The following is a 25,260-nucleotide window of genomic DNA, read 5'->3' as shown; positions in this document are numbered from 1 at the left end:
CAAAAAATTAAAAACCGAATATTTTGAAAGAAATGTTAATTAATAAGATTAATTCATTTAGTTATTTTGTTATTTTACTCAATAGAATAAAATTTTGCATTCACGTATTTGCTTAAAAAATCATTTGGGCCGTAGATGAAAAAGCTCTTCCTCAATAGTTTGTCAAACAAAACACAAAGACGGAGCCCAGTTAACGTAAAATTCAGTTTGAAGATCTGATTACAGTAACATATGCTGGATTGCTGAACTCTTTTTGAAATGAGAATTAGACGAGTTGATATCCCAACAGAGGCGCTTTCACTGCATTCCAAAGCTTTTAAAAAGTTTAAATCGAATTTGGACCCAAAAACCAACCAAGAGACTTAACTACAAGTGTTTAATCATCTTTAAACAAGTATATCTTTTATTTCCAATTCTGCCGCTACGTTTTCGGCCAAAATTTCATTAACTGCCACTTGTGAAAGTGAATGTGCTTTATGTCGTTGCTCTTTTAACAAAAGTCATTAAACCTTCTCTCAGCAATTTAATTTTTGATTTAGCTTTAGCAACATTATTAAATTTGGGACACGACCCGCGTCGAGATTTTTACAATTTTATTAGTTTGCCAAAATTACATTTGAATCACAAAGCAAACGGGACATTGTTTTTTGGTCATTTTTGAAGTTTGTGTGAATTTAACTTAAACAATGAGTCCCACAGCACATAGATAAATAATTAATTGGTCTATTCCAACACAATCATTTGTTTGAGCTGTTGTTGTACTATCAATTGTCTGTCAGGACGAAGCTAATAATTCCTTTAGCTGCGCCTAAGCAAGCACTTGATTTGATTAGTACATAAAATTTCGTTATTGTGAGAGTTTGATTGGCGGAAATATGTCTCGAAGAAGCCCACCTGTTACGTAACGTCCGAATATTTTTCCGTAATAGTTCGCCTTACGTGTATAGTGCATTAGCTCGGTAATGTCGCTTTAATTGGATATAATGGAAGTGCGCAATCATAGCCTGATGGAGAGTGACCCCCGGATTGCACCAAGTATCGATAGATTTAATGGATTAGCGCGGAAACGATCGTGAGTTTTCTTAATTGTTTGATGTTTGCGCTCGAAATTGGACAAACGCGCCAATTGAAGAGAGAGCTTTTAATTGTATTCGAAAACAGGGACGTTGGATGAAATTTATCATAATCCCGCCGCCGTCGATCGAAATGCAAATCCAATTCTGCGGCACTTTTAACAAGGACTCGGGACAAATTAATTCAGCTAGGATAATCGCCCGGCGACTGAATACCGATTACTTCCCAATATCCTTTCGTTTAATAACGCGCGGTTCAGATATTGGTCTTCGTCGGATTCCGCGACGTGCTTCGTGGATCATTGCATTCCTTATATTCCAATATGAGTCGGGCGTGCGAGCGTGTAAAAAACGCCGACTTTGGTAATTTTCGCGTCTAATTGGAAGGCTCAGATTCCGGGTAACGAGGTAAAAATGCAGATACGAGGCGAGGTCTCTGCGCCTTGGCTGCCGCCGTAATCAAAGGGTCCAATCATCACTTCATCCAACTAGTAATCTGCACGTAACGAAGTTACGATTGGCAGTCGCTTCCTTCCTGCGTTCATCGCTACTTGCAATTAACAAAGCTGTTATCTGAACACTACTAGTTTATTGTATTAAATTTCCCGGCACCGTTTTATTCGATTATTGCCCCGATGCAGAATTAAGGCCGTCTATATACGAAGACGGACGCTTATAACACGATTCGAGCGCCCGATTGAAAAAATTTCTGTACGAAAGCAACTAAATCGTTCCGATTGTCAAAGGGAATTACACACTTTGTTACATGAACCAATTAAATTAGACAATGTAGAACCGAACCAACTTACACAAAAGGGACGGAAGGATTTTATTTATAAAACGTCAAAGATTTTCTTCGATCGTTACACTTCACTAAGGACGTGCTCTTCATCAGGAGATTTTTCTTCCTTAAACGAAACGCGTTGATGTTAAATGCTCATTCCTTTTTCTTTTACTCCTACAATTTCGCGACTTTAACTTTTTATTCTCTTAATTGGTTCAAGTGTCGCTTCAGACAATTCAAGTAATTTTTAATTGACATTAATTCAGACACTGAAGCGACAAGTCACCTGTAGCCGTTCCAGACAATTCGCAATTCCGATTCCGAGGATTCCCAAAAGAAAATTAGCTTGTAATTTTTTCGCCTTCAGTATTTAAAAATTCTCAGATTTTCAGTTTAAAATCTTTAACAAACATCTTTAACTTCAAAGTTAAATTTTGAAGTTAATTTTTTGGTGCTTCAGATCATATTTTTATCGGAAACGACAGCTTTGGCAACATTAAACAAATCCGTCTTGAAAAAATCGACAAGTAATATCTTCTGATGTGTAAAATTTGTAAATTAGACATCCTAGGAAACAAAAGAGCAACAATCGATACCGTTTTTAAGGAAAACAAATTAAAAAGTATATAAAAAAATTGGCTTCATTTTTGTGCTTAACTGAACGTCTGAACGTCAACATACGAGAGTTTGCCCGGCACTTTTGAATCAACCTGTATTTAAAAAACTACAGCTGATAGAAAAAATCTGTTTGCAGTTTTGAAATCAACGTTCAACAATTACTTAACAATAGCAAAAAAATCTGAGGCAACAAAGAACTAAAAAAGCTATCTGTACTTTTCTAAATAAATGTTAATATGTGTTACCTAGTTTTGAGAGAAGTACGACATTTCGTTCATCATCCTTTGAAGTGATTAAGGATTTTTTGAAAATGGTATGTTGGGACAAATGATAAATAAAATTATTATAAAATTAATTATTTTTAAATTCCAATTTACTTTGAGATAGTGCCAAAAAATGAATTAATTATTAATTTGTCGTATAACAAACAAATACAGAAAAAGACGGATTCCATTTTCATTAACTTTTATTTCATTTTTTTTAAACAAAATAAAATATTTGGAAATTTTATCTTTATTAAGTCATTGTTTTCATTTATTTCAGTGGTTACGATTTTTTATAGGAGGCGAAGTCTAGCTTATTCGGTTGAGGCAAAATAAATTTTAACGCGAGATTAAAATTTTCCGTATAATAAACGAAGACAACGAAAGATTTCATTTTGTATAGGATTCCATTTGGAATTAATGAACAAAATTGACGATTAATTAAATTCTTCCACGATTGTTTGCCTCATTTTTGACAATTATTACGAAGTAATCTTTCTGCTTTAAAAAAATCGAGAATTGAAAAAAAGAAAAATTTTTTTCTTGAATTTCAGTTTTTGTGTTTATTTTAGTAATAAATTAAAAAACGTGTTTAAAAGCGCTAAAAAAGTGTTAAGAATTCTGTCATTTTTTGACGAAATTTCGCCCAAAAATTAACAACTTGGAGTGAAAGAGTAGCATCAGTTTAATTTTATTTTTGTGATTTTTAGGTCTGTTTTGTCAAAACACCACCAGTTTAGACTTGTTTTTTGGATTTTAGATGTTTTTTGATCAAATCTTCTAAAGGAAATGAGTACCTGATACAAGAATGTACGGTTGGCGTGTTTTTTGTAGACGCGTCATTTTCATTTTTGGTCGCTGTACCTACATATAACTCAAAAACTAGAGCTGAGAGAAAAAAATCTATTAGCTGTTTTAAAATCAGCATTCAACAGTAAAAATATTTGGGGCAACAGTTAAGTAAATGATTAAAAGTTGCGTCTTTTTTTTTATATAAATACTAACTTAAGTTAGCTATTTGCCAAAAACTAGAACTGACAGAAAAAATCTGTTGTCTGTTTTAAAATCAGCAAAAAAATTGAGGCAACAGTTAAGTAAATAACTAAAAGTTGCGACCTTTTTTAAAAGACATACTGACGTGAGTTAGCTATATTTTAAAAACTAGAGCTGACAAAAAAAATCTCTTTGCAGTTTTGAGATCAGCGTCCAACAATTACTTAACAATAAAAAAAAATCTGAGACAACAAAAAAGCTGTGTGCACTTTTCTAAATAAATGGTAACATGAGTTACTTATATCTCGAAAACTAGAGTTGATAGGAAAAAATCTCTTGACTGTTTTGCAATCAGCACCTAATAGTCATTCTATAACAGTAAAAAGTTTTGAGGCAGCAGTTAAATAAATGACTAAAAGTTGCGTCCTTTTTTTAAAGAAATACTAACTTGAGTTAGCCATATCTCAAAAACTAGAGCTGATATAAAAAATCTGTATGTAGTTATGAATTTAACAATTATTTAACAACATCAAAAAAATTGAGGCAACAGATAATACGGTTAACTAGTGATTATTAACTGCCACTAAGGAATATTTGGGTGTAATTCTAAGGTCGACTTGTATCAAAAGTTAATTGGTTGCATCAGCGACCCTTTATTTTTTTTTTAATTTAAAAATCACCGTAATTCTAATCATAACTTTATGGCTATCAGTTCGGTACCATGCACATTTGAAAAAATTGTGTACTCGTAATTCTAGAATTTTAGAAACAGAGGAAAAAACGTTTCAGTTATTGAAACTAAAATCTTCAATTGAGTAACATATCAATTTCCAGTTTGGTAGTTGATTTAGTTGACTTTTAGCTTGTAGTGATGTAACTCTTTAGGTAAATGTGGATGTCTCTCGAGATTGCCACTTGGAAAAATCAGGCGCTGAAGTAAAGTAGGAAGCTTTCCTTAATAATGTGTTTCGTAATTTATCATCTCCGCGTAGATAAAGAGAGGAGCCGTTCGCATAAAGCATTCATCACTATCAGAGTCCTATTCGTAGGTCTCTTATCTGTAATAAACAGAACCTAGGAAGCATTCAACTGTCTAAAAGTGTCAGTCAGGAGGACGGCACTCGACTCGCCCGGAATTGGGTGTCGTTAAATATAAAGTTCTCCGATTCCATTTACCAATTTAATTAATCGTAGGTGAATTTTTGAACGAGCGATAAAATATCTCGGTGTAGATGGAAATTCCTCGACGCATTTTTACACTTTAATCCACTCTCTAGTGGAATTCCTTGGCGGGAACGTGAAGGAATGCGCACAATTGGCGTCCGGATTATTGCATACGCGCCAAAGGATTAGTCCCTCAAGAATTTTCATCAAAAAATGTAATGTAGGTCGATGAATTATATATAAAGAGCGATAAAACTCGGCCGATTTGGCGCAAATTACCAATTTATTCAATGACCCATACAGCATTTCAATAAAAGCCATAATTCACTAGTTGCGAGACGATATCAGGACTATCCAGACGACCGTCACACCAAATGCTCACTGAACCGCGTCTGCCACCACGAAAACGTCTGTGACTAGCTGGGCGGAAAGGTGGGTCCTATACAGGTTCATTCTAACTACTCGTCCCGTGAAAGAATTATGTGTGATCTTAGAATGTACGCCAGCACCACCGCATCCGAACCTCATCACTCACATTCAACGTGACGTTCTTATCGTTCGTAAACAGAGACCAGGATGCGTTCGCTCGTCTTAAAGACTTTTCACTGCTCGCCTGTAAAAGTGGAAAAGTTCCGGCCGACAAATTCCGATACCGATTTCTAATCACGAGTTATCGGAGGTGTTGAAACTTCGAGATGCTCGTTCACTTTGCCCAAATTTCGCCCAACGACTCATAAAAACAAGTAACGAATAAATACCAAAGAAAAACACAAGAATAAAAGGGTGGCTCCCGTTGAAACAGGTTTAAATGAAAAACCAGGGCAACATGCAATTTTTTGTGAACTTCAACAGATACTATAAGGTTTCATCTCAGGAAGTATTTACAAAAACATACCAGTTTAGTTGTAGCCTCATTTTTTTAAACAAGTGGGCTGAGGTCAATTTCCCCTGTACCCTTCAATTGTAATTGCTTGTTCTTTTTTTATATTGTTTTCAGAAAACTGTTCGCATAATTAAAGTACCGTTTACGTTAAGAAGTTCACTTGGGTTTTTCTGTCACCTCACAATATGGCTATTAAATACATATTTCTATACTTCAAAATAAAACTTTCAATACTTAGGTTTAATTTTATGAAATACTTTGTAACGATTTTTTTTTAATATTATTGTTACGTTATTACGTAGTGTTTGAGGTTGTTTCAAGTGCACAATTTGAGAAACTCTTGTGCAATGTTTAATTCACTGGTAATTTGATATCAATGCCTTTTTCTATTACTATTGAATGAGGTCATCTTGACTCTATTACTTAAGCATAGTAAAAACTTTAGCTGCCTAAGGTTATAACTGAAAGTTACAGTAGTCCTTATTTGATCATCACAAGTCACTTTTATAAGGTTTGTAGAAAAAAATTATTACTCATTTCAAAATGAAAAAATACAAAATAAGCTGAGTTGTTAGGTATGTTTACAGTGAAATCGCACCCCCGTGAATAAGTGGCAGAAATTAAGGCCGGTTATTTCAATGTCGAGTTAATTTCGAGTTAAATATAAGGCTCAAACTAAAGTAAAAAAACATATTTTCAATATCGAAATAACCTGACATTTTACAGCTCATAGAACTATAAGTTAACATCAAGTTTAGGTTGACTCAGAGTTACTTAACTCTAAAGTTAAAAGTTAAAACTCTAAAGTTAACACTATTGAAAAAAGTTAAGAAAAAACAAAAACAGTATAAAGAACAAAGTTGAAAGAACTACATTTGATACAAAAAAATCAAATTAATTTTTTTCTACAAATTATTGAAAAAGCTTTGTTCATATTATGTTTGCAAAGAGTTTTCGAATGATTTTTTTTTATCTCGACCTAAAGGTTTTCGAATGATTTTTTTATCTCGACCTAAAGGTTTCAATCTCAATAAACCCTTGCTTTGCGCACTTAATTTAAATATAACTACGCCGGTAAGCAAATTCGTCGCTTGGGCGTTTCTGAAAGGGCATAAACCATTGAAGACATAATATAACTTTTGTGATGAATTTTTTGCAGGATAGTTTTTCACATTTTTTTTTAATTTTTTGGTAGGTATCTTCAATTGTATTGGATTTTTTTGATTAAATTTTTCTTTTCCTTATATTTCCTACAATTAAAAAATTAATGCCTGTAATTTATTTGTGTGTCGTGAGTCTATTATTTATGTCTCATTTCAGATCTGTAGAAAAAAATGACAACAGCGCATTTGCATTTTTTGGTATAGAATAAGCCACAAATTTAGACTTTATTGAAGTAATTCTTAAAGTAATTTCATTAACTCTTCACTCACATCAAAATTATGTTTTAGCCGAGATTTTATCCTATTCCGATCATTTATAGTTATTAATAATACGAGAGCGAAAACACAAGGTTAAAGTTCGAAGGCTATCGTTATGCAACGAGCGTATGCGAGAACATTTTAATTCAAAACACGGAAGCGTGTTTTAAAATAGTGGAAACACGTTGCTATGGGAAACGTGTTTTAAAATAGTGTTTAATAAACTAGGATTCAGATATTAAAAAGAAGCCTGCAAATGTAATCAACAAAAAAATGTTTTTTAATTTGTTAATGTTTTATTCCACGATTCCTTGGTAAGTGTATTTTTTTAAATTTTAATGTATTAGCTGTTATAAATTTTTTCATGCTCTTTAGAAAAATAATAGCTAATGGAATTTTTATTTTCAATGAGAGATCTAATCATTAATAACTAACAAATGTTCAATAATTGTTCTGGTCGTGGTTTGCTGTGGTTTTCTCTCTAGCATGAACGTAAGTTGCGTGATAAGTTCATATGGTTTGCTGTCAACTGTTTAAATGTTGTCTTATTTTTGCATTTAGGAGTTTTTGATAAAAATCACATTGAAAATCATGATATGCAGACGTTCAAGAATTTACTCTGCAAGCTCACTTGAACGTGTGATTTTTTGTCCTGACACTGACAGCTTTAACAGCTGTCATCTGTCATTGTTTTGTAAAGTTACCCAAGACATACGTTTTTTGTGACAATTGCCACACGACCGGAACAATTATTGAACACTTTATGTTTTACTATTTTCTCGATATTATTTAAAAAAATAAAATGGGAAGTTGGCGTTTTTATAGTTTTGAAAGAGCTACTAATTAATTAATGGTTAACAAATAAACAATGAAGATGGGAATACCTTCTCGAAAGCGCGCTGACACTTTTATATTACGTTTGCAAAATTAAATATTGTGGGATTGACTTATAATTCAACTTTGATTCACAAAGTAAAGACAAATAAAATGATGACAATATCAAAACTTTGAAGTTTGAAGTGATGCTTTTTACTGTCGTGGTTACGATATTTTTATTTGTTGCAATAATAAAATAGCCTATTTCTACACTGTTTTAAAAGGTAAAGTTTCAACTCCAAGACCGTAAACACCCTGTAGAAGCTTAATTAATTTCATCTTTACCTTTATGTATAATAAGAGAATCCAGTAATGTAATGGAATCCCGTGGAACAAAATCCACCAATTAAGATAGAAAAATAATTAGGAAAATTATCATTTTTTGCTAGGCTAGAACAAATTATAACGTACAGACATTCTTTTAATTTCCAGTGAGGACGGGATGGTTTTATTTATACGTCGTGTATAATTATACTTTCTTATTCTTCATCAGTAGGTATCTACTAAATAAATATCACGTGATGATAGCTAATATATTACCGGGTTCGCGTGTCGTTTATAATTTTCAAAATTAGAACAAAAAATAAATTTTGATAAAACAAAACCGTGCTTAAACCTTTGATAAAAAATCGGGTTAAAGGTGCAATGAGTCGATTAAGAAAATCCATGTTTGAATGAAATTTAGCAGCAGTTTGTGTGAGTTATCGTCCTTTTAACGGCCGCCCTGACGAAATCCCCGGCCACCGGAAGCGAATTTCGGGTCACCGTGTCCCTTTTACGGTAATAACTCCGTGTCCCGCTATCCGAAAATCCTTTTCCCAAATCCCGGCCCGATATCGAAACTTATACTAGCTATTTCGATAATGTTAGTTCGCGTTTCGTTATCCGATCCCCGTAATATGGAAATATTACACCTAAAACTGATCGGGAATCTTCTTAATCAAGTCTCGGATAGATTTTTCTCGCCGTTTTATTGGATCAGTAAAGTTTGGTTAGAGGCGAATAAACGGTGTCAGCAGAAGCCGGTATATTAAAAAAGAAAAGGGAGTTTCATCCCTTGTTCGGCGATAAAAAACGAAAACAAGACGGAGAATCGCAGCATCATCTACAGAAGTTGCTCGATTTACGCGAGAAAAACACACTCGTCGTTATTTTAAATAGATTCATAGAGCGAATTGAACGGTTTTCGATACGTCGATGTCATCGGCAAAGTCACGTCCCGAAAAACGTCCCTTTAAAAGTCGAACTTTGCATCGACGGATAGGCCAAATGTGAAAGAATCACGTTTCGTATCGCGCCAATTTCGCGAAATAAACGGGGGCATCAATCGGCGCAACTCCTTGTCTCGTTGTCGCAATAATAAGAAGCGGGGGAGTTACGACCCCAAATAACTAATTTCTGTTTAACGGCTCAGCGAGGCTCTAATCGGTGGACACTCCAAACCTCGTAAATCTCGTTTCAAGTCACAATGTAAACTTCCAGCGTCGAGTTTATGTCCCCGCATAAATATACATAAAGAAATTCCATTTCCACTCCGAGAAGCGCTAATATCACGAAGATTTGTGCTGAACCGGCAACGAATCCATCAAATATCTAACGCTCCGACGGTCAACAGTCCAATGAAAAATGGAGGAGTTTAGTGTCGAAAAGTGAAAAATTCGATCGCGCGGTAGTTCAACCGGAAACGCCTCATTACCGTGACATAAACGGCGTAAAATGAAATCACGTTGCGAAATGATTTGTTTAAATTTATCCCCGGCATCACGAGTTTGCAGGTTTTTATTTGCAACGCTGCAAGTGCACCACTCATTGCGTTCAAACATAAAGACCCTTCAACTTTTTAAAAAGTAAATTTATTTCGTGCTGCTCTCGCCGGTGCCATTAATAAAACATGAGATTAAGAATAAAGTTTTATTAGTCAGATGCTCGCGATGTATGCATTTGGCGGTTATGCTTCAACAATGTTGTTTGCAAAGATTGCCTCGTTAACTACAAAGTAAAAACTCGCCCCAGCCCACATTGTTTAATTGTTAACACGAATAATAACCCTCCTCCAACATTTATCACATTACGGGACGTAAATTGTGACTATTATCAGATTATTACGGCGTCGGTTGTGTTATTGTGGCAAGATACACCCGCAAATTATGTCGATTCGATCAAAATCAACACCGGATTTAATGCGTTCTAACACGTCCCGGAAAATTATTTTTTGATAGGTCATTTGGACCGAGCAGAGTCATGAGATTAGGTAATGTGTCCCTTCGCTGTGATTTGTTTTTCTGCCAATTGCTTCGCTCTGCTCGAAGCGGCAATTTCACGATGAGGAATCTACTAGAGTACCCAAAGTGACATTAGGAATATTTCCCTCGCACCGGTTATTCGCAAGCAAAATTACCATTGGAAGGCGAAAACAGTAACCATAAATGGCGGGAAATTTTTTATTCCAATGTTAAGAGCTTCACAATTATTGCATAACCTACGCGGAATAACTATTGTATCTTTAGATGACGAGAAAAAACGAAAAACGAATGACTGTTGACTTACTTTGTTGCAAAATTATTAAAATGACATTGAAAAGCCTACATTTTGGAACAATTTGTGCTTAATTTAATGTATCAGCAGTTGTTAATCTGAATTACAGTTTTGTGGATTCTTTCAAGTATTTGAACCTCAAATTCACACATTTCAATAATTTACTGTTTTTTTAATCTAACATTTGTTTACTATCCGCTATGATTCAATGCTTATAGTCTTTATTTACGAATTGTTTCAATAACACTTTGTCATTAAAAATAAAATCTTTTTCACTTTTAATCCACTTTCAAATTCCAACAAAAAACACTTTATAATCGCGAAAAACCGCACAACCAAAGGCAACGCTAGCATCTGCCACCACATATTTTAGACTGACTCTCTCCAATATAACAAATTGTTTTGCAGAACTGCAAAACAATTCATTAAGGTCCGACTACCCAGTTCGAGCTTAAGCTTTTGCTTATGTAAAGTCGGTTTAAATTCAAACTAACCATACACCGTAGTTGTGTTGCTCAGTGGAAAGTTTAGCTAAGCCAAAAGTTAGCTTAAGATGGAATAACATATCATTTATCAATATTTTGGTACATTGTAGGAATAATATCGTTATAATAAGAATCTTACTCGTATGTTTAAAAATGTATCTCAATAAAATTATCAATTACTAAAATGGCTTTTCCTTATTTCTTGGAACTCTTTCAAGCGCGGCATTTTCAAATTATGTTTTCTTCTGAAGAAATGCAATTAATTGTTTTTTTGGCTTTTCTTTCAAAACGCAACAATAAACTGATTTGCACACTTTATTTGTTGCTTTTGTGCATTTTAAAACTTGGCCGTCCCCAGTTTTGAAGCATAACAATTTTATATAAATAATTTAACTGTTTAAAAATTTGTGCATTAATTGAAATCACACAATAATTATATAGTATCAATAATTCTAACATCATTTTTCCCCTGACTGTCGGATTTCGCTGCAGGAATAAAAAAAAAGTTTAATATACTGAAATAAAAATAAGTAAATTATTGTCTTTATACTTTTTTTAGTTTTTTTTTTTTAATATAATAACTTACATGTTCTTGCCACAACCCTCTGCATATTGTTCAACTTTATTTGTTTGTCACAAGTTTAATTCAAACTGAACTGAAATTTATTTAAAAAAGCTGTTTCTGTGCATCATCAGCAAATTCAATAGCGAATTTATTAGTTAATTAATTTATTAGTTCTTTTCGCATATTTTTCGTAATGTTGCAGCCTTTATACGGGTGTCTGCTGTTGCATTATTAGCATTAAATCTTAGTGCAATTTGGGTCCATGCTTATTTTTTTTATCCAACGTAATCAAGTATTTTTTTACAATCCAGTGTTAGTTTATAATTTTGAACAACATTGACCAAACTTTTTCCTTTGTGCTTATAATTGCTACTTCGGTTTCTTTTATTCAACTGTTAACTATTTCAATAGAATTATATAGTTATGTATATTAATGGCGTTAATATTAAGAATGTTTAGCGATAAGCCTATGCTTAAGCGGCCAACATCGACCGTTTAGTTAAACCAATGATAAGCTTTCGCTTAATCGATATTTCTTAAGTGAGTAACACTCGGTGCCGGCTTAGACTTAGCTTAGAGTTAAACTTGGTTTAAGCGCGAACTGAGCAACCGGTCCTAAATGGGGAATTACTGTTTTTGGCAAGTACGACATGTCGTCACCAGGGGGCGTCTAGTTAATTGTATTCCCGAATGAAACTCGATTCTACAACGAAAGTCACAGTTTTTTAATACTAACTTAAAAAATAATAACGTGCAGAGAAACAGAAAGCCTTCACCTCAAGTTTATTTGCCATTTTCGTTTAAAAAAGACTGGACTGTCACATATGAAATCGAATCTCTTTTCAGAAGCGGTTTTTATTTGGGCTTGTATTTTTTCATTAAAATCGATCCCTGGCCAAACAAAGATTGTCCAAATATTGAAATCTGAACACAATCACGTTTAGAATAAATGTTTTGAAAAGAGGGCAAACAAAGCGACATATTTTTCAATAAAAATCATCATTAGCTTCCGAACTTCGATAAAAATTGATAAACGCAGATGTCTATGAATAAACCAATAGGTAATTTCGGGCGATTAGAATCTAATCTAAAGCAATGTGAGGTAATATCGGTATCGTTTGTGTATCGAATGGACAGGACTGAATTAATATTGACCGAAACAAGTAAGAGAAGCGAGCAAATTAGGTATTAATTGAAGTGAACATTGCCCGAATTTATTCAGCTTTGGAATTAATTGTGTTCTGGTCGAAACATGCCTTCAACATCACACAAAGGGCCTCGCCATAAATCAAACTAAAACTACAACAAAATAACTCGAGCGATTCCTGATAGGATTACAGCAAAAGTTCATGGAGCGTAACTCAAAATTTCTCAAATCGATCATTCATTAATTATTTAATTGAAATTATTCAACAAAATCTTCAAAGCGAAATCGTACATTTCGCGAAACTTAATTCAATTAATCGATGCTTTCAGTAAAATATGCTTTTCGTTCGTGAAAACGCTGGGTGCCCTTTTAATAAACCTCCGGTGCCCTCGCCGAACTTTATCTCTCCCTTTTGTGCTTCGCGCAGCTAAGGTTAAGGGCTCGTGGGGGTCGTTCCGAACCCTACCGACACAGCAAATTGCTTGTGATTATCCTGAATTAGAGATAGCCGAATAAATTATGTATCCTCTCGACGGATGAAGAAAAAAACGCGGTCTTTTAGTACGGCGTTAAAATTTGCAAAATCAATGTCGAGGCTCACTTTGGAAAATTGTATTTGCCTTTCTTATTCGAGGGCTTTAGAGGAATCGAAAGAAGTCACACAGAAAATCTTGAACAAACGGATGCGGCTATTTGTTACTGTTTACCTTAGACTGTGAGCCACACGCGGGACAAACAACCACGCTCGGAATGGTCACAGTCCTGCCACTGTCTCGCCGCTTCTTTTAGCAGTAACGTTTATTTCACTTTTAATTTATCGCTTCGGCCGCATTTGCGACAAGCCTTTCGGTGCAATTGCGCGATTTTTCAACATATTAACACTGTATTTACCTTTAACGGCGTTTAATTTGTTCCCCACCATCTGCTTCGCAACGAACGCCGCCATTTTTGGAGATTATCTGCAACAAAAACATTTTTTTTGCTTAAACAAATATTATGCATTTTCAATCGGCAAAGAGATAATGCGAACGCAGCAAACATAATTTTTAATGCGAAATGGCACACTAATTTACGGTGACGGGTAAATTACAAATCTGTGCATGAAATCTTGTCATAAACACCAGAACCGGTAATTATGGGAGTACATACAATAATTATTTTATCATATTTTGCACGAATACGTTTTGTTCCTGTTTCAACACTCCTGAAATTAAAAATATGTACTAACAAAATCTGATATGTTATCGAGCTGAAAGGATAAAAAATTAAAATGTTGCCGAGACTTTAAAGTAAACTTTTATATTCGCATTATGCAAAATGGTGGATGCGCCGGGATAATTTTAAAGCTAAAATTATTTGATTTGCTTAAATACGAACTCTTCTCGTCTGATACGAGTATGTATGAGCACATCCTCCAACACAATAAACAAAATTAATTTAGCTGAGCTTACATTTAAATAACAGTAATAAATTAAATACGCTTTGTTGTTGAGTTCTTTTAAATAAATTGGAAAAAAAACGTTAACAAAAGTATTCACGCTTTTTACATGTTAAATAAAAAATTAGATAGAACATGTATAAGTGCAAGAACAGTTGTAATAGTTGTAGTTATTGTAAAAGTTGTAACAAATAGTATATGTTGAAGTGTTAATCAAATCAGTTAAATCAAATTCCACTTTATTTTCTATTTGTTTATACCAAAAATAATTTAAATAAACATTTCTAAATATTCTAACAAACTGATTTTAGTTGTGGAATACAAGGACGGGCTACGAATGTACGGAAGTAAGAATTACAACTTCCGGTTATACTTAAAATTGTTGAAATTTTTGTTAAAACTATTACCATTTACTGTCATTATTGCATAAACAATGTCTTTTAAGATTGGTTTTTAAAGTTTCCAGTCTTCTAGTTCAGATGTCTGAGCATTAAATCTTAAAAATCAGTCTTAAAGGACCTTTTGAGGGAAATAAATATAAATATATGAAAGTTTTTATGAATCTAAAAAGGTATTGGTACTTGGAAGATTTTTTAAATTTTTTGTTAGTAAATGAAGCTGTAGTAGTTTTGAGTGCGTTAAATAATTCATTACTTTTTTAACGGAAGAAATTGGTTTTGGTTGTTCAGGGCAGAGAGTAATTAGACTTTATATTTTTAGCGACGTTTCGATTTCAATTAATTCATCATCAGGCTGTAATATTGATACGTCTTGCTTGAAGGTGACATGGCACGAACACCTTCAAGCAAGACGTATCAATATTGCAGCCTGATGATTATTTAATTAAAATCGAAACGTTGTTGAAAATATAAAGTTTAATTACTCCCTGCCCTAAACAACCAAAAATAATTTCTTCCGTCAAAAAAAATTTTTCAAGGGCAAAAATGTCATTTCATAACTCATTACTTCATTTAAAAGGCACTATATACAGAAGGGTTACTTTGTGAACAGAAGGATCAAGTACTAGGAGCTGATTATTATTGATGCCTTTTATTTATAGCTTACCATAAAATCGAAAAAAATCTGATGTCTGCATAATAAACTTTGCCATATCACCGTGATTAGTCCCCGCAAGAAGAGGATAAGAAATAGAAAAAATTACAACGTCTCAAGTCAATAAAATAATTTTCAAATTTAAATGTAAAAATGCGTTTATTTCAAAATCTAACTGGTATTCTCCATCGCTGTTCATTAGACAATTATTATTTGGAATGAATAAGCATAGGTCAGTACTGTAGTCTGCATAAAAATCAGAACTTGACTTTGTGGATAAAAATTCCTTTTTTTTGTTTTTTGCCTTTATAAGCAAATAAATTCCAAAAAAACTAGAAATTATACATCATGGTGCCAAACAAAATGGACAATGACAGACATTCCAGGTTTCCAACAAAGTTATCTTTATTTTAGTGATCTTAATTCTCTTTCAAAATACATGATTTGGTTTATATTTAATGTATTTTGCGCCAAAAAAGTTTTTGAGAGAGGTTAATCACTTAAACTAGATTAATTTATTGAATTCTGAAACTTACGTACTATGCCTTTTAGGCGATTACATAAAATACTGACGTAATAAAACTGTTGAAGATTTTTTGAAGAGTATTTTTCCAGTTTCTGGTAGTTTAAAAAATGAAAATCGGTAAGTGAATTAATTAATAATATTACTTTTTTATCTTTATAACTTTTGATGTCACCTTCGTTATCGCAAACATAAAATGTTGTGAAATAAGATCAAGAATTTTTTATTTTCACTGTCTAATTTTAATATTGTTAAAATCTTTAATAATTAAAACCTGCCTGAATAAATTTTTTGGAGCTATTTTTACACAATTTTTTTTTGTCCCGTCCGTCATTTGTAAACAAAAATCAAAAGTCGTGACACATTGCCTTATTCTTCGGTTTTGTGAACACGAATGTTTAGCGATAAAAATGTGAAGTCTTTTTTGTGTCCCGTCCGTCATCAATTTGTACTTTTTTGCTCGTATTTCAAATTTTAAAAATGTGGCTCTAATTATAGATTGCAAACAATTTGTGTAGTACTAAGTTCTTATAAAGAAAAATTCACTTCTACTGATGATGTAAATAAAATATAACAATTTGTGGAAAGTGTCCCGTCCGTTAAAATAGAATGGCTGTATTATTAATTGTTACTTAACTAATTTATTTATTTATTTGCTATTTAATACTTCTACGATCCACACACTTCAAATAAGGAACCGTAAGAGCAAAAGACACACGTCTTTAGCAGTTTTTTAGTTATTTGCTGGTTCATAGTTTCCCATATCGATTTTACTGTGTGTAGGACGAAGTGTAGGATTTGCCGGTCCCTGTGTTAATGTCCCTGTGTTACCAGTATTATGCTCAAAACAAAAAGTAAAGCTGTTAAAGACATGAACACTTTGCTTATGAAAAATATGTTAGTGAACATTCAATTTAAAATATCACGATGTTGGCCAAAGCCTGCACACTTTTTGTTTAAAGCTGATCTTGTTTTTTCTAGATTGTTAATAATTGTAAACAAAATATTGTTGAAAAATAAGCTCCACCCTCTTGAAAAGTAGGCAGAGAGAATATTTGCGCAAATTCCGTCGCTTGTGTGGCATTATTTTAAACAAATTTGATTCTGGCGACACCCTCCATCACGCGTGGAAATGATGTCGTTCTGCAATCCAATATTCAGTTATATGTTGTGTTGCCTACATAAAGTGGTAGGGGGTGGCGCCAGAAGCCATCCATGCTACTTTGGCGTATAATTATGGTCGGGGCCCCCTTTGTCTACCCTACAAAATTCATAACGTGGAACGTATCCTCTGAAAGGATCCTCGAAGAACAAACAATGTTCTCTAGCGCAGAAAATCGTCGCGACGTGTCCTTGCTCTTCAATAAAACGAAATCCCTGCTCGATCCCTTGATACAACAGAAATTATTTGCACATTAGTTCGTCTGACCCGTCATAAACGAAACGCTCAATTTTTTCTAATTGTGGGGTGCCCCCGACTCGAAATTGAAACGTCCCTGTCTCGCTTCAAGTAAATATTTAATTTACTCGAGACTAGAAAAGCTCAATATAATCTTATTCTGCGATATTACATAAAACCGGGAACTAATTAAAATCTGACGAGGGTCATGACAGTGAGTTTTTCCTCGCAGAAACGAAAAAATCCATGTCTAGTGGTTTCGGAGTGAATTTGACACAGTTTTGGGGTCGGACACACGACACGACTAAATCGTATGGCGCCATATTGCGCACGGGACGTCTGCCAAGCTGGCGCCATTTGACGTCACAAGATTTCCATCATGTGTGTGTGTGTGTGTGTGTTGGAAAAAACGCGGGTGTTTTCATTGAATTAATTGCGAGATCCTGAAATAATAATTTTTTAATCTCGAATCCGGCGAGAACGAACGGCGCATAAATTCCAAACGGGCGGAAAGTCCAACTTAAACGCACCGTTTTTCACAATAAATTCAAACGACCATATGAAAAGGTAATTTAATTGTCTACAAAATATTATTTATATTACGCTGTGCATACAATTTACTCGCATGAAATATCCCGGACAATACATTTATGTTATCATAATAAAAGCCGACTTTATATTCAAGCAAAATCCAGCTTGTTTGTGAAACCGGCTTTGTGTACTGCGAATGACATGATAGTTTTCGCGATAAAATCCCCCTCATTTAATTTATTCACCTTGTATTAACAATTATGACAAGGCGAGGTCTCTGACATCACCCCTTACTTGGCGCAACACGCAACCTTACACTATTCCATTCACTGCTACAAACTAGCGCCGCACTGGAAATTTTTGACTCAGGGCCTCAGTTTTCATAATTCGAACTAAACGGTTGCTCTAGAAAGGATTAATAGTTCTTTTACCAGTAGATGGCATAAAATAAAGAAATCAAAATTAAATTCAAATTTCAATTTTTGAAACTTTTGGCTTGACAAATTTCCTGTGCATGTTCGGGATATTTCGTTATTTCCGATCAATTCGTAACTCGTGTCACCAATCCTCATTTCTCCTGTTCCAAACAATAACTGAGTGCCATTTGATCTTTGAAGCTTCGTTTTAGAGTTTGTGTTGAAAGTGGAAAACGAAAATAAAAATTGGAAAGTGATTCCCTGAGTTTTCATAATTCGAACTAAATGGTTGCTTTAGAAGGGATTAATATTTTTTTCACCAGTAGATGGCATAAGAATAAAGAAATCAAAATTAAATCCAAATTTCAATTTTTGAAACTTTTGGCTTGACAAATTTCCTGTGCTTGTTCGGGATATTTCGTTATTTCCGATCAATTCGTAACTCGTGTCACCAATCCTCATTTCTCCTGTTCCAAACAATAACTGAGTGCCATTTGATCTTTGAAGCTTCGTTTTAGAGTTTGTGTTGAAAATGGAAAACGAAAATAAAAATTAGAAAGTGATTCTCTCAGTTTTCATATTTCGAATTAAATGGTTGCTATAGAAAGGACTAATACGTTTTTCACCAGTAGATGGCATACGAATTCCGAAATCGGAATTAAATCCAAATTTCAACGACTGAATATTTTGGCTTGACAGATTTCCCATAATCGTTCGGGATATTTCGTTATTTCCGATCAAAGCGTGACTCGTGCCACCAATAGTCATTCTTCATACTTCATACTTAAAAATTGTAGGAAAATGACACCTCCTATTTGCCAAACATAGAAGAATACTCGTGAACAAGAGAAGCATAGGGTTATCACAAGGTAAAAATTATGTGAATCATAAAAATTGATAAAAAAATATGCAATGGGTAAGAATAAGGTGGAAGCTGTGTTGGAAGCCAGTTAGTGCTTTTTTGTAGTAATTTTCCATTTGAATAGTATTGAAATAAGAAAAAGACTTTTAACAAGTAGTTTTTAGCACTGTGTTCTGTTAAGATTAACTAACTAGGTGCCAATAATAAGTATTTGTTTATTTTTATCGAGAATAGACTTCAAAAAAGTTCACGCTTTTCATGTTCAAAAAATTAAACGTGTAGTTAACACCTTTCTCCTTCAGAAACTCTGAACGCAATTGTGTAAGTGGTAATAGCTCTTGGTACCCTAATGTGGTACAGTAAAACCTCTCAATAACGGACACCGATGGGGAATTTTTAATTGTCCGTTGTGGAGAGGTGTCATTTATGAGAGGTGGGAGATTTTAATATAGGTTTTGTTACACTAATTTTTGGTACCCTAATAAGGTACATAAAACCTCCCAATAACGGACACCGATTGGGAATGTTTAATTGTCCGTTGTGGAGAAGTGTCCACTAATGGGAGGGGGGAAATTTTAATATAGGTTTTGTTACGTTGCTACAAAAATGTCCGTTGTGAAGAGATGTCCGTTATTCGGAGATGACCATTAAGGGAGGTTTCACTGTATAAATTGACTGTCAAAATTAGTTATAATATTTCATCTTGTCCCTAAAGACGATAACTGAAGCACCAAAACTAACATTTCTACCTCTAGGTTATCCAAGTCCAGTCGCTGAAAATTCGTAGATAATTCGTAAATAAATACAGTAATGAAATTTTTTTATTCATGTTCGTTTAATAACACATTAATTTTCCTATCACAAAACTGTGCATATTACTGTTGTGTTTCCGCCTAAAAATGTGAAAAATACTGCATTGTTTGAGTTTCAACCACAGTTCTAACGAAAAATTAACATTTGATCACACTAACACACAATACTATGCCTTTTTCACTCATAGACCAATAACTTGATGATGAAAAACCGCCTTCAAGAAAAGATTTACAATTAAACATCGTTTTCTGGAAAATCCTCAGCTAATTAACTTCTTTTCAGGTTAATTCACATAACATTACTGTTATTATAATAAAATGATTTTCTATATTAACAAAAAATTTGACAAGTTGTCGACAATTTTCAACGATTCGGAAATAAAATTAACTAGACGCCCTCTGGTGATGACTTTTGAACTATGGTGAAAACAGTAACCCTAGACAGTAACGAAATTTTCGTAATTCCATATTTAATTGACATCTAATAAATTGTTTAACAATTTTGCGTGTATAGTGTTAATTGCTTACATTAGAGAGAATCACTTTAAAAGTTCGTGGTGGTAAATACTAGCTTTGACTTTGGTTCTCCGTTTTTTCGTGGTATAAAGTGTTTATTGTTGGAATTTGAAAGTGAATAAAAAGTGAAAAAGATTTAAATTTTCATTACAAAGTGTTATCAAAGTGTTATAATTAAAGACTATAAGTAATGGATCACAGCGAACACAAAGTTGGGCTCAAGAAACCAATGAATTAGTGAATTTTGTGGATTTTAGGTTAGAATTTTTCCACTGATAAAATCATGAAATACTTCGATAAATCAACAAAACTACAATTCAGATTAACAACTGCTAATACACTTAAAGATAAATTATGCCAAAAGATAGGCTTTTCAATGTCTTTGTAATAATTTTCCAATAAAGAAAGTGAACCAAACAGTCATTCGTTATTCGCGTTTTTCTCATCATCTCTAATTTGTCAACATTCGTATCTTCCACCAAAGATACAATAGTCATTCCGCATTGGCAATGTAATAATTATGAAGCCTCAAAATTCGTACAACGCTCAAAATATCCCAATAAACATTTTCCCGCCATTTATGGTTACTGTTTTCGACCTAGCTCAGTGGCGCCGCCAACGGTAACTTTACTTCCGAATTGTAATGCCTCCAAAACTGTCATGGCAGTTCCTTTCTACTAAATTTTGAAAAGTGTCATTCTTAAAGAAATTTTTCTAAAGGTTGTTTTTCCCTTGCTATTTGAGTATCGGGATGAACACATGTCTTTTAGATCATTTTGACATTTCTTAGGGGCTGCCTTAACGACTTCAACTGATTTTAAAATGCACCCTTGTATCGACGCACACAAATCGGCATCACCGAGACGTGTTTTGAGCAAACGAGGGAAGCGCGATTTCAAAGATGAGAAGAGGCGCTTTTTAATCAACAAAACATGTTTCCGTTCTTGAAAGTCTCTTTCAATATGTGGAACGTGGAATTTCCACTCAATAAGTCTCCCATGCAAATATCCGTAGAATATTCAGTTTAATATAGGTCGAGAGAATCGACAGAAAAGATGCGGCAAACGCACTTGAAACCCGAACGACCGAATCACGATGAAAACGACATTCTAATTAAGTTTCATTCACCGAGAGTCATTAATTTGATGAAGAATCCGCTGTCGATCGCACCACAAAAACCAAATATATATTCAAATTTCGTCTTCACGGTTAATTGGACGCGCATTGTCGATGTGTTGATAAGTGGCTGCCAAATTGAATTTGCGAAAAGAAAAGTGATCGCGATGTTATCACGACGGCTAAGTGAGAGATAACGATTATAACTTGTCATAGGTTTAGATAGTAGCCTCAATTTACATAACGACTCCGAGGCGATAACTTTGTCGTTGCAAAGTTTACATGGTGGAAAACCGTGTCGAGTATTCCAATTTCTAGAGAGGAAACGGAATCTGCTTCGGTAATTTGCATAGAATTGGGGATTAACCTGCGTTCAAGTGCTCTCTGTCGGTGTGTGTATCCGTTCTCCGGGGAAACACATACATGCCGACACAAAACGACCCATCTATTGAATTTTATTTAAATAAAATTAAATTTATTTGCATCGTATTATTGTACGCCCGAGATGCTAATCCCTCACTCAAAACTACAACTCTCGACAAGGGGTCTCGAGAGTGCATGAAGAGGGCTCGCACAGCAGGGCTTTGGCAACCAACCAAAAATACTCTACTTAAAATATTCAAATTTTATTTTCAACACGATCCCATTTTACTGAAAACAAACCTTAGCCTTCATTCTGACACAAATATTGTTTATTTACTGCCAACAAAATTAATGTCAACAAAATAGAATGAAATAAATTTTACTTGCTTGCTTGCATAAAATATTGAATAAAAGCTAAAACCGGTACTTTTTAAAACTGAAATGTCGAACCGTTTTAATATTGGCACCCTTAGGAATTTATGGCAATAAAAAAAGTTAACAAAAAGGAACAAGGGAGATAAGGTCACACTAATTTTTTCACTAAAATTTTGTGGTACTTGGTAATTTTCGTTTAAAGAAACATGGAGTTTACATAGTGCCATTTTACACAAATACAGCACAATTTACAACAAAAAGTAAGCCAACAATTACCAAAGAAAAAATGTCAATAGAAACTTGTCGCTTGTCAACTGTGATTTTCCATCGTTTTTGTAAGTTCCGTGAAATATTTCGGAAACCTGAATCTTATAGAGCGGGCCACTTAATTATTTGGCACTCCAAGTAGTTAGTTTGAAGCACGGTTAGAATTCTTGTCGTTCTTACCCTTCTTGCACTAAACTCAAAGTAAATATCTATTCAAAAAAAATGACAGTGTCCCCAGGCCTTCGCCCATTTTGTATATCTAAGATTTTAGGTTGTTGGTAACTGGAAACTTACTCCATTGAAATATTCTTTAAAAATTAAACTACCAACAAAAACAGTATTTCAGATCAGTTTGTACCTCTTGATCCATAAAATTAATATGACAAAAACTAAGATTCTAATTATCTGAAAAATCGTTCTCAATTAGGTATGCTTTTAAATACAGCCATAATTCTCTAGGCCTTGTTCAATGAAAATATTTACAAAATAGCATTACTTCCAGTTATACCCGAAATCTGTATCAAGTGAGTTATTTGATTAATTAATTGCGTCTTTCGAATACTTGAGTAATTTTAAGAGAGATTTTATAGCTTTTCCTCCGAATAGATATACAGGGTGTTAGAGAATGGTTTACCAATATTTCGCATGTGAATTTGTCATGACCAGACGAGTTAAAAACCCTTATATCATTTATCCAAAAAGTGCGTACTTTCTTCAGAAATTTTTGCGAACCCACCTGTTGAGAGCTACTGTGTGTGGTTTATGCTAGTTTATTAGTAGTTAATTTTTTCATTAAACAAAATGGAGAAGGTGGCGCATGGGCGTTTTGAGAATTTTTCAAAATTGTGGCTAACATGTTTTTTTGTGTGCAAGATTCAGCTCCCGGTTCTGGCAAAAAAAATTTGTTTTTTTTTCTTAAAATTTAATAACAAAACTCAAATTGAAATAGAAAAATAACGGAGTGGACCAAGAAGTTAATTTACCTTTGCTGTTTTGTCAATGTTTTTAAAATTTATGCTAATTTTTATAATTCTAAATCAGCGGTTCTCAAAATTTAGGACTTTAATTTTAGGACGATTTTTTGGGAAAACTATGAATTTTTTATTTACAAAAATTTTGCTTAATCGATTTGTCTTGCCATTCTCTATCTACATTTACATTTTTGCTAAACCATTCCCTAACACGCTGTAGGTATCTAAGATGAGCCGTTTTTGAGATTTATTTACAACACATTTTAATTCTTTTTCATGCTAGCTCTTCAAAAATTCAGAATTTTATTATTTTTAAATATATTGAAATCGTATTCGGGCATTTGAAAAAAAAAAAGAATATTGCAAATTTTGGAAAGAAAGTTAACAAACCCTAAATTTTGAGGCTACGTTTGGAGAAACACAGTTATCCATAACCCAATTTTTTCAATGGAATACCTAATTTTATTTTTTAACGGCGAGATAAATTTAAACCTCAGTTAAAATATAGCAACACCTTACTTACCTTAACAGAGAGTTAACATCTAAATGAGGTTTAATCGTATTAGAAATCGGACCTAGATGAAAGAAAATTTAGTAAAGAATTTATGGATTAAAACTTTTCACGTTCATTCAATTTTTTCAACGTTGCCGAAAATTTCCTACGATTTTTCATGGAATAAATGACAAAAAGTTCTGTTCAAATTATTGTTATATTGTTAGAACTAAAAAACTTTGACTCTCCATATTTTTACTTGTTTCCATGCTACAAAAGCTAAAAATATAAAAAGTTAAAACAAATTCTAATTTAAAAAAAATCGGTATAGGAAATGTTAATACAGTTCGAAGCAGATTCAATTTAGGTCCGGTTTCTGGTACGGTTAAACTTCAGTTCAATTTTATCTCTCTGTTAGTTGCTAAGGCAGTGTGTATCTGATTGGCCTTGCTGTTTTAACTGGAGTTTAAATTTGTTTCTGTATCTTTCCAGAAACTGGGTCTTAGTAAAATTTATACAGGCAGCGTCATTTCATTTGGGAACATAGAGTTTGTAATTTGGAAGATTGGAAACAATATTTACGTGCAATTGTAATATATTTTTCACAATGTTTCACACAGAAGCAAATTTTGGAGTTATCTTAAGGGATAAGTAGCACAATTCTGATGTATATGAAAGCTCTCAGCTCCCGCACGTATTATTAATTGCGACTTTTTCCATGCTTTGCTTCGAATAAAAAGCGTTTTAAAGTTGATAATTATTTCATATGTTATTTATGCCAGCCGCCCGTGATTCGGGCTTTTGTCAGTTTTTCGCCGCTGAATTGCAAAAAATTCAACTTTTTCTTATTAATGCATTAATAATTCTGGTCTTTTTTCTCTCTTCGTTCCTGTTTTTGTTCCTGTGCGATTCATAATTTACGTTGGTCCCTCATGCCTTTCCACTCTTATGTCAGGATAAAAGCTACATCAAGACTCGTTTGAGAATGACGGAGCTGCTTTCCACTAGCGTTTGTTAAAAATTCAGCCGACGATGAAAATTATTAGCGGCCGCTGCAAGCCCGTCCTACATTTCGAAAACGACTAGAAAATAACCTACGATTAGCAAGGAACTGGCATAATTCGCGATAATTAGCTTTCGTCAAGTTTTCAGGTCGTGAAAATGATTGTTACAGCCGCGTGGCGTGTAAAAGACAAAAGAGTAGGCAAATGGAGAGTTTTACAGGACATTACCGAGGATTTGAAGTTGAGTCACATCAAACTTTGCTTACGACTCGGAAATTATAGTAGCAGACGTCATATAAAATATGACATTTTTG

At 33.7% G+C, this 25,260-nt stretch overlaps 1 protein-coding gene across 4 annotated transcripts in view; it reads right to left on the bottom strand.

Annotated features, from left to right (window-relative positions):
• Positions 1–25,260, bottom strand: part of cpx (complexin) — a 148,578-nt gene that overhangs the window by 47,829 nt on the left and 75,489 nt on the right. For all 4 annotated transcript variants that reach the window (XM_008201692.3, XM_015983536.2, XM_008201693.3 and 1 more), the window contains one exon: positions 13,699–13,766. In XM_008201692.3, coding sequence (XP_008199914.1) covers positions 13,699–13,753 — 55 coding nt within the window. In that variant the 5' untranslated portion in view covers positions 13,754–13,766. The remainder of the gene's footprint in view (positions 1–13,698; positions 13,767–25,260) is intronic.

This window comes from Tribolium castaneum, chromosome 2 (assembly GCF_031307605.1).
Source record: "Tribolium castaneum strain GA2 chromosome 2, icTriCast1.1, whole genome shotgun sequence".
Lineage (NCBI taxonomy): Eukaryota > Metazoa > Arthropoda > Insecta > Coleoptera > Tenebrionidae > Tribolium > Tribolium castaneum.
This window is presented reverse-complemented; position numbering and strand designations above follow the sequence as displayed.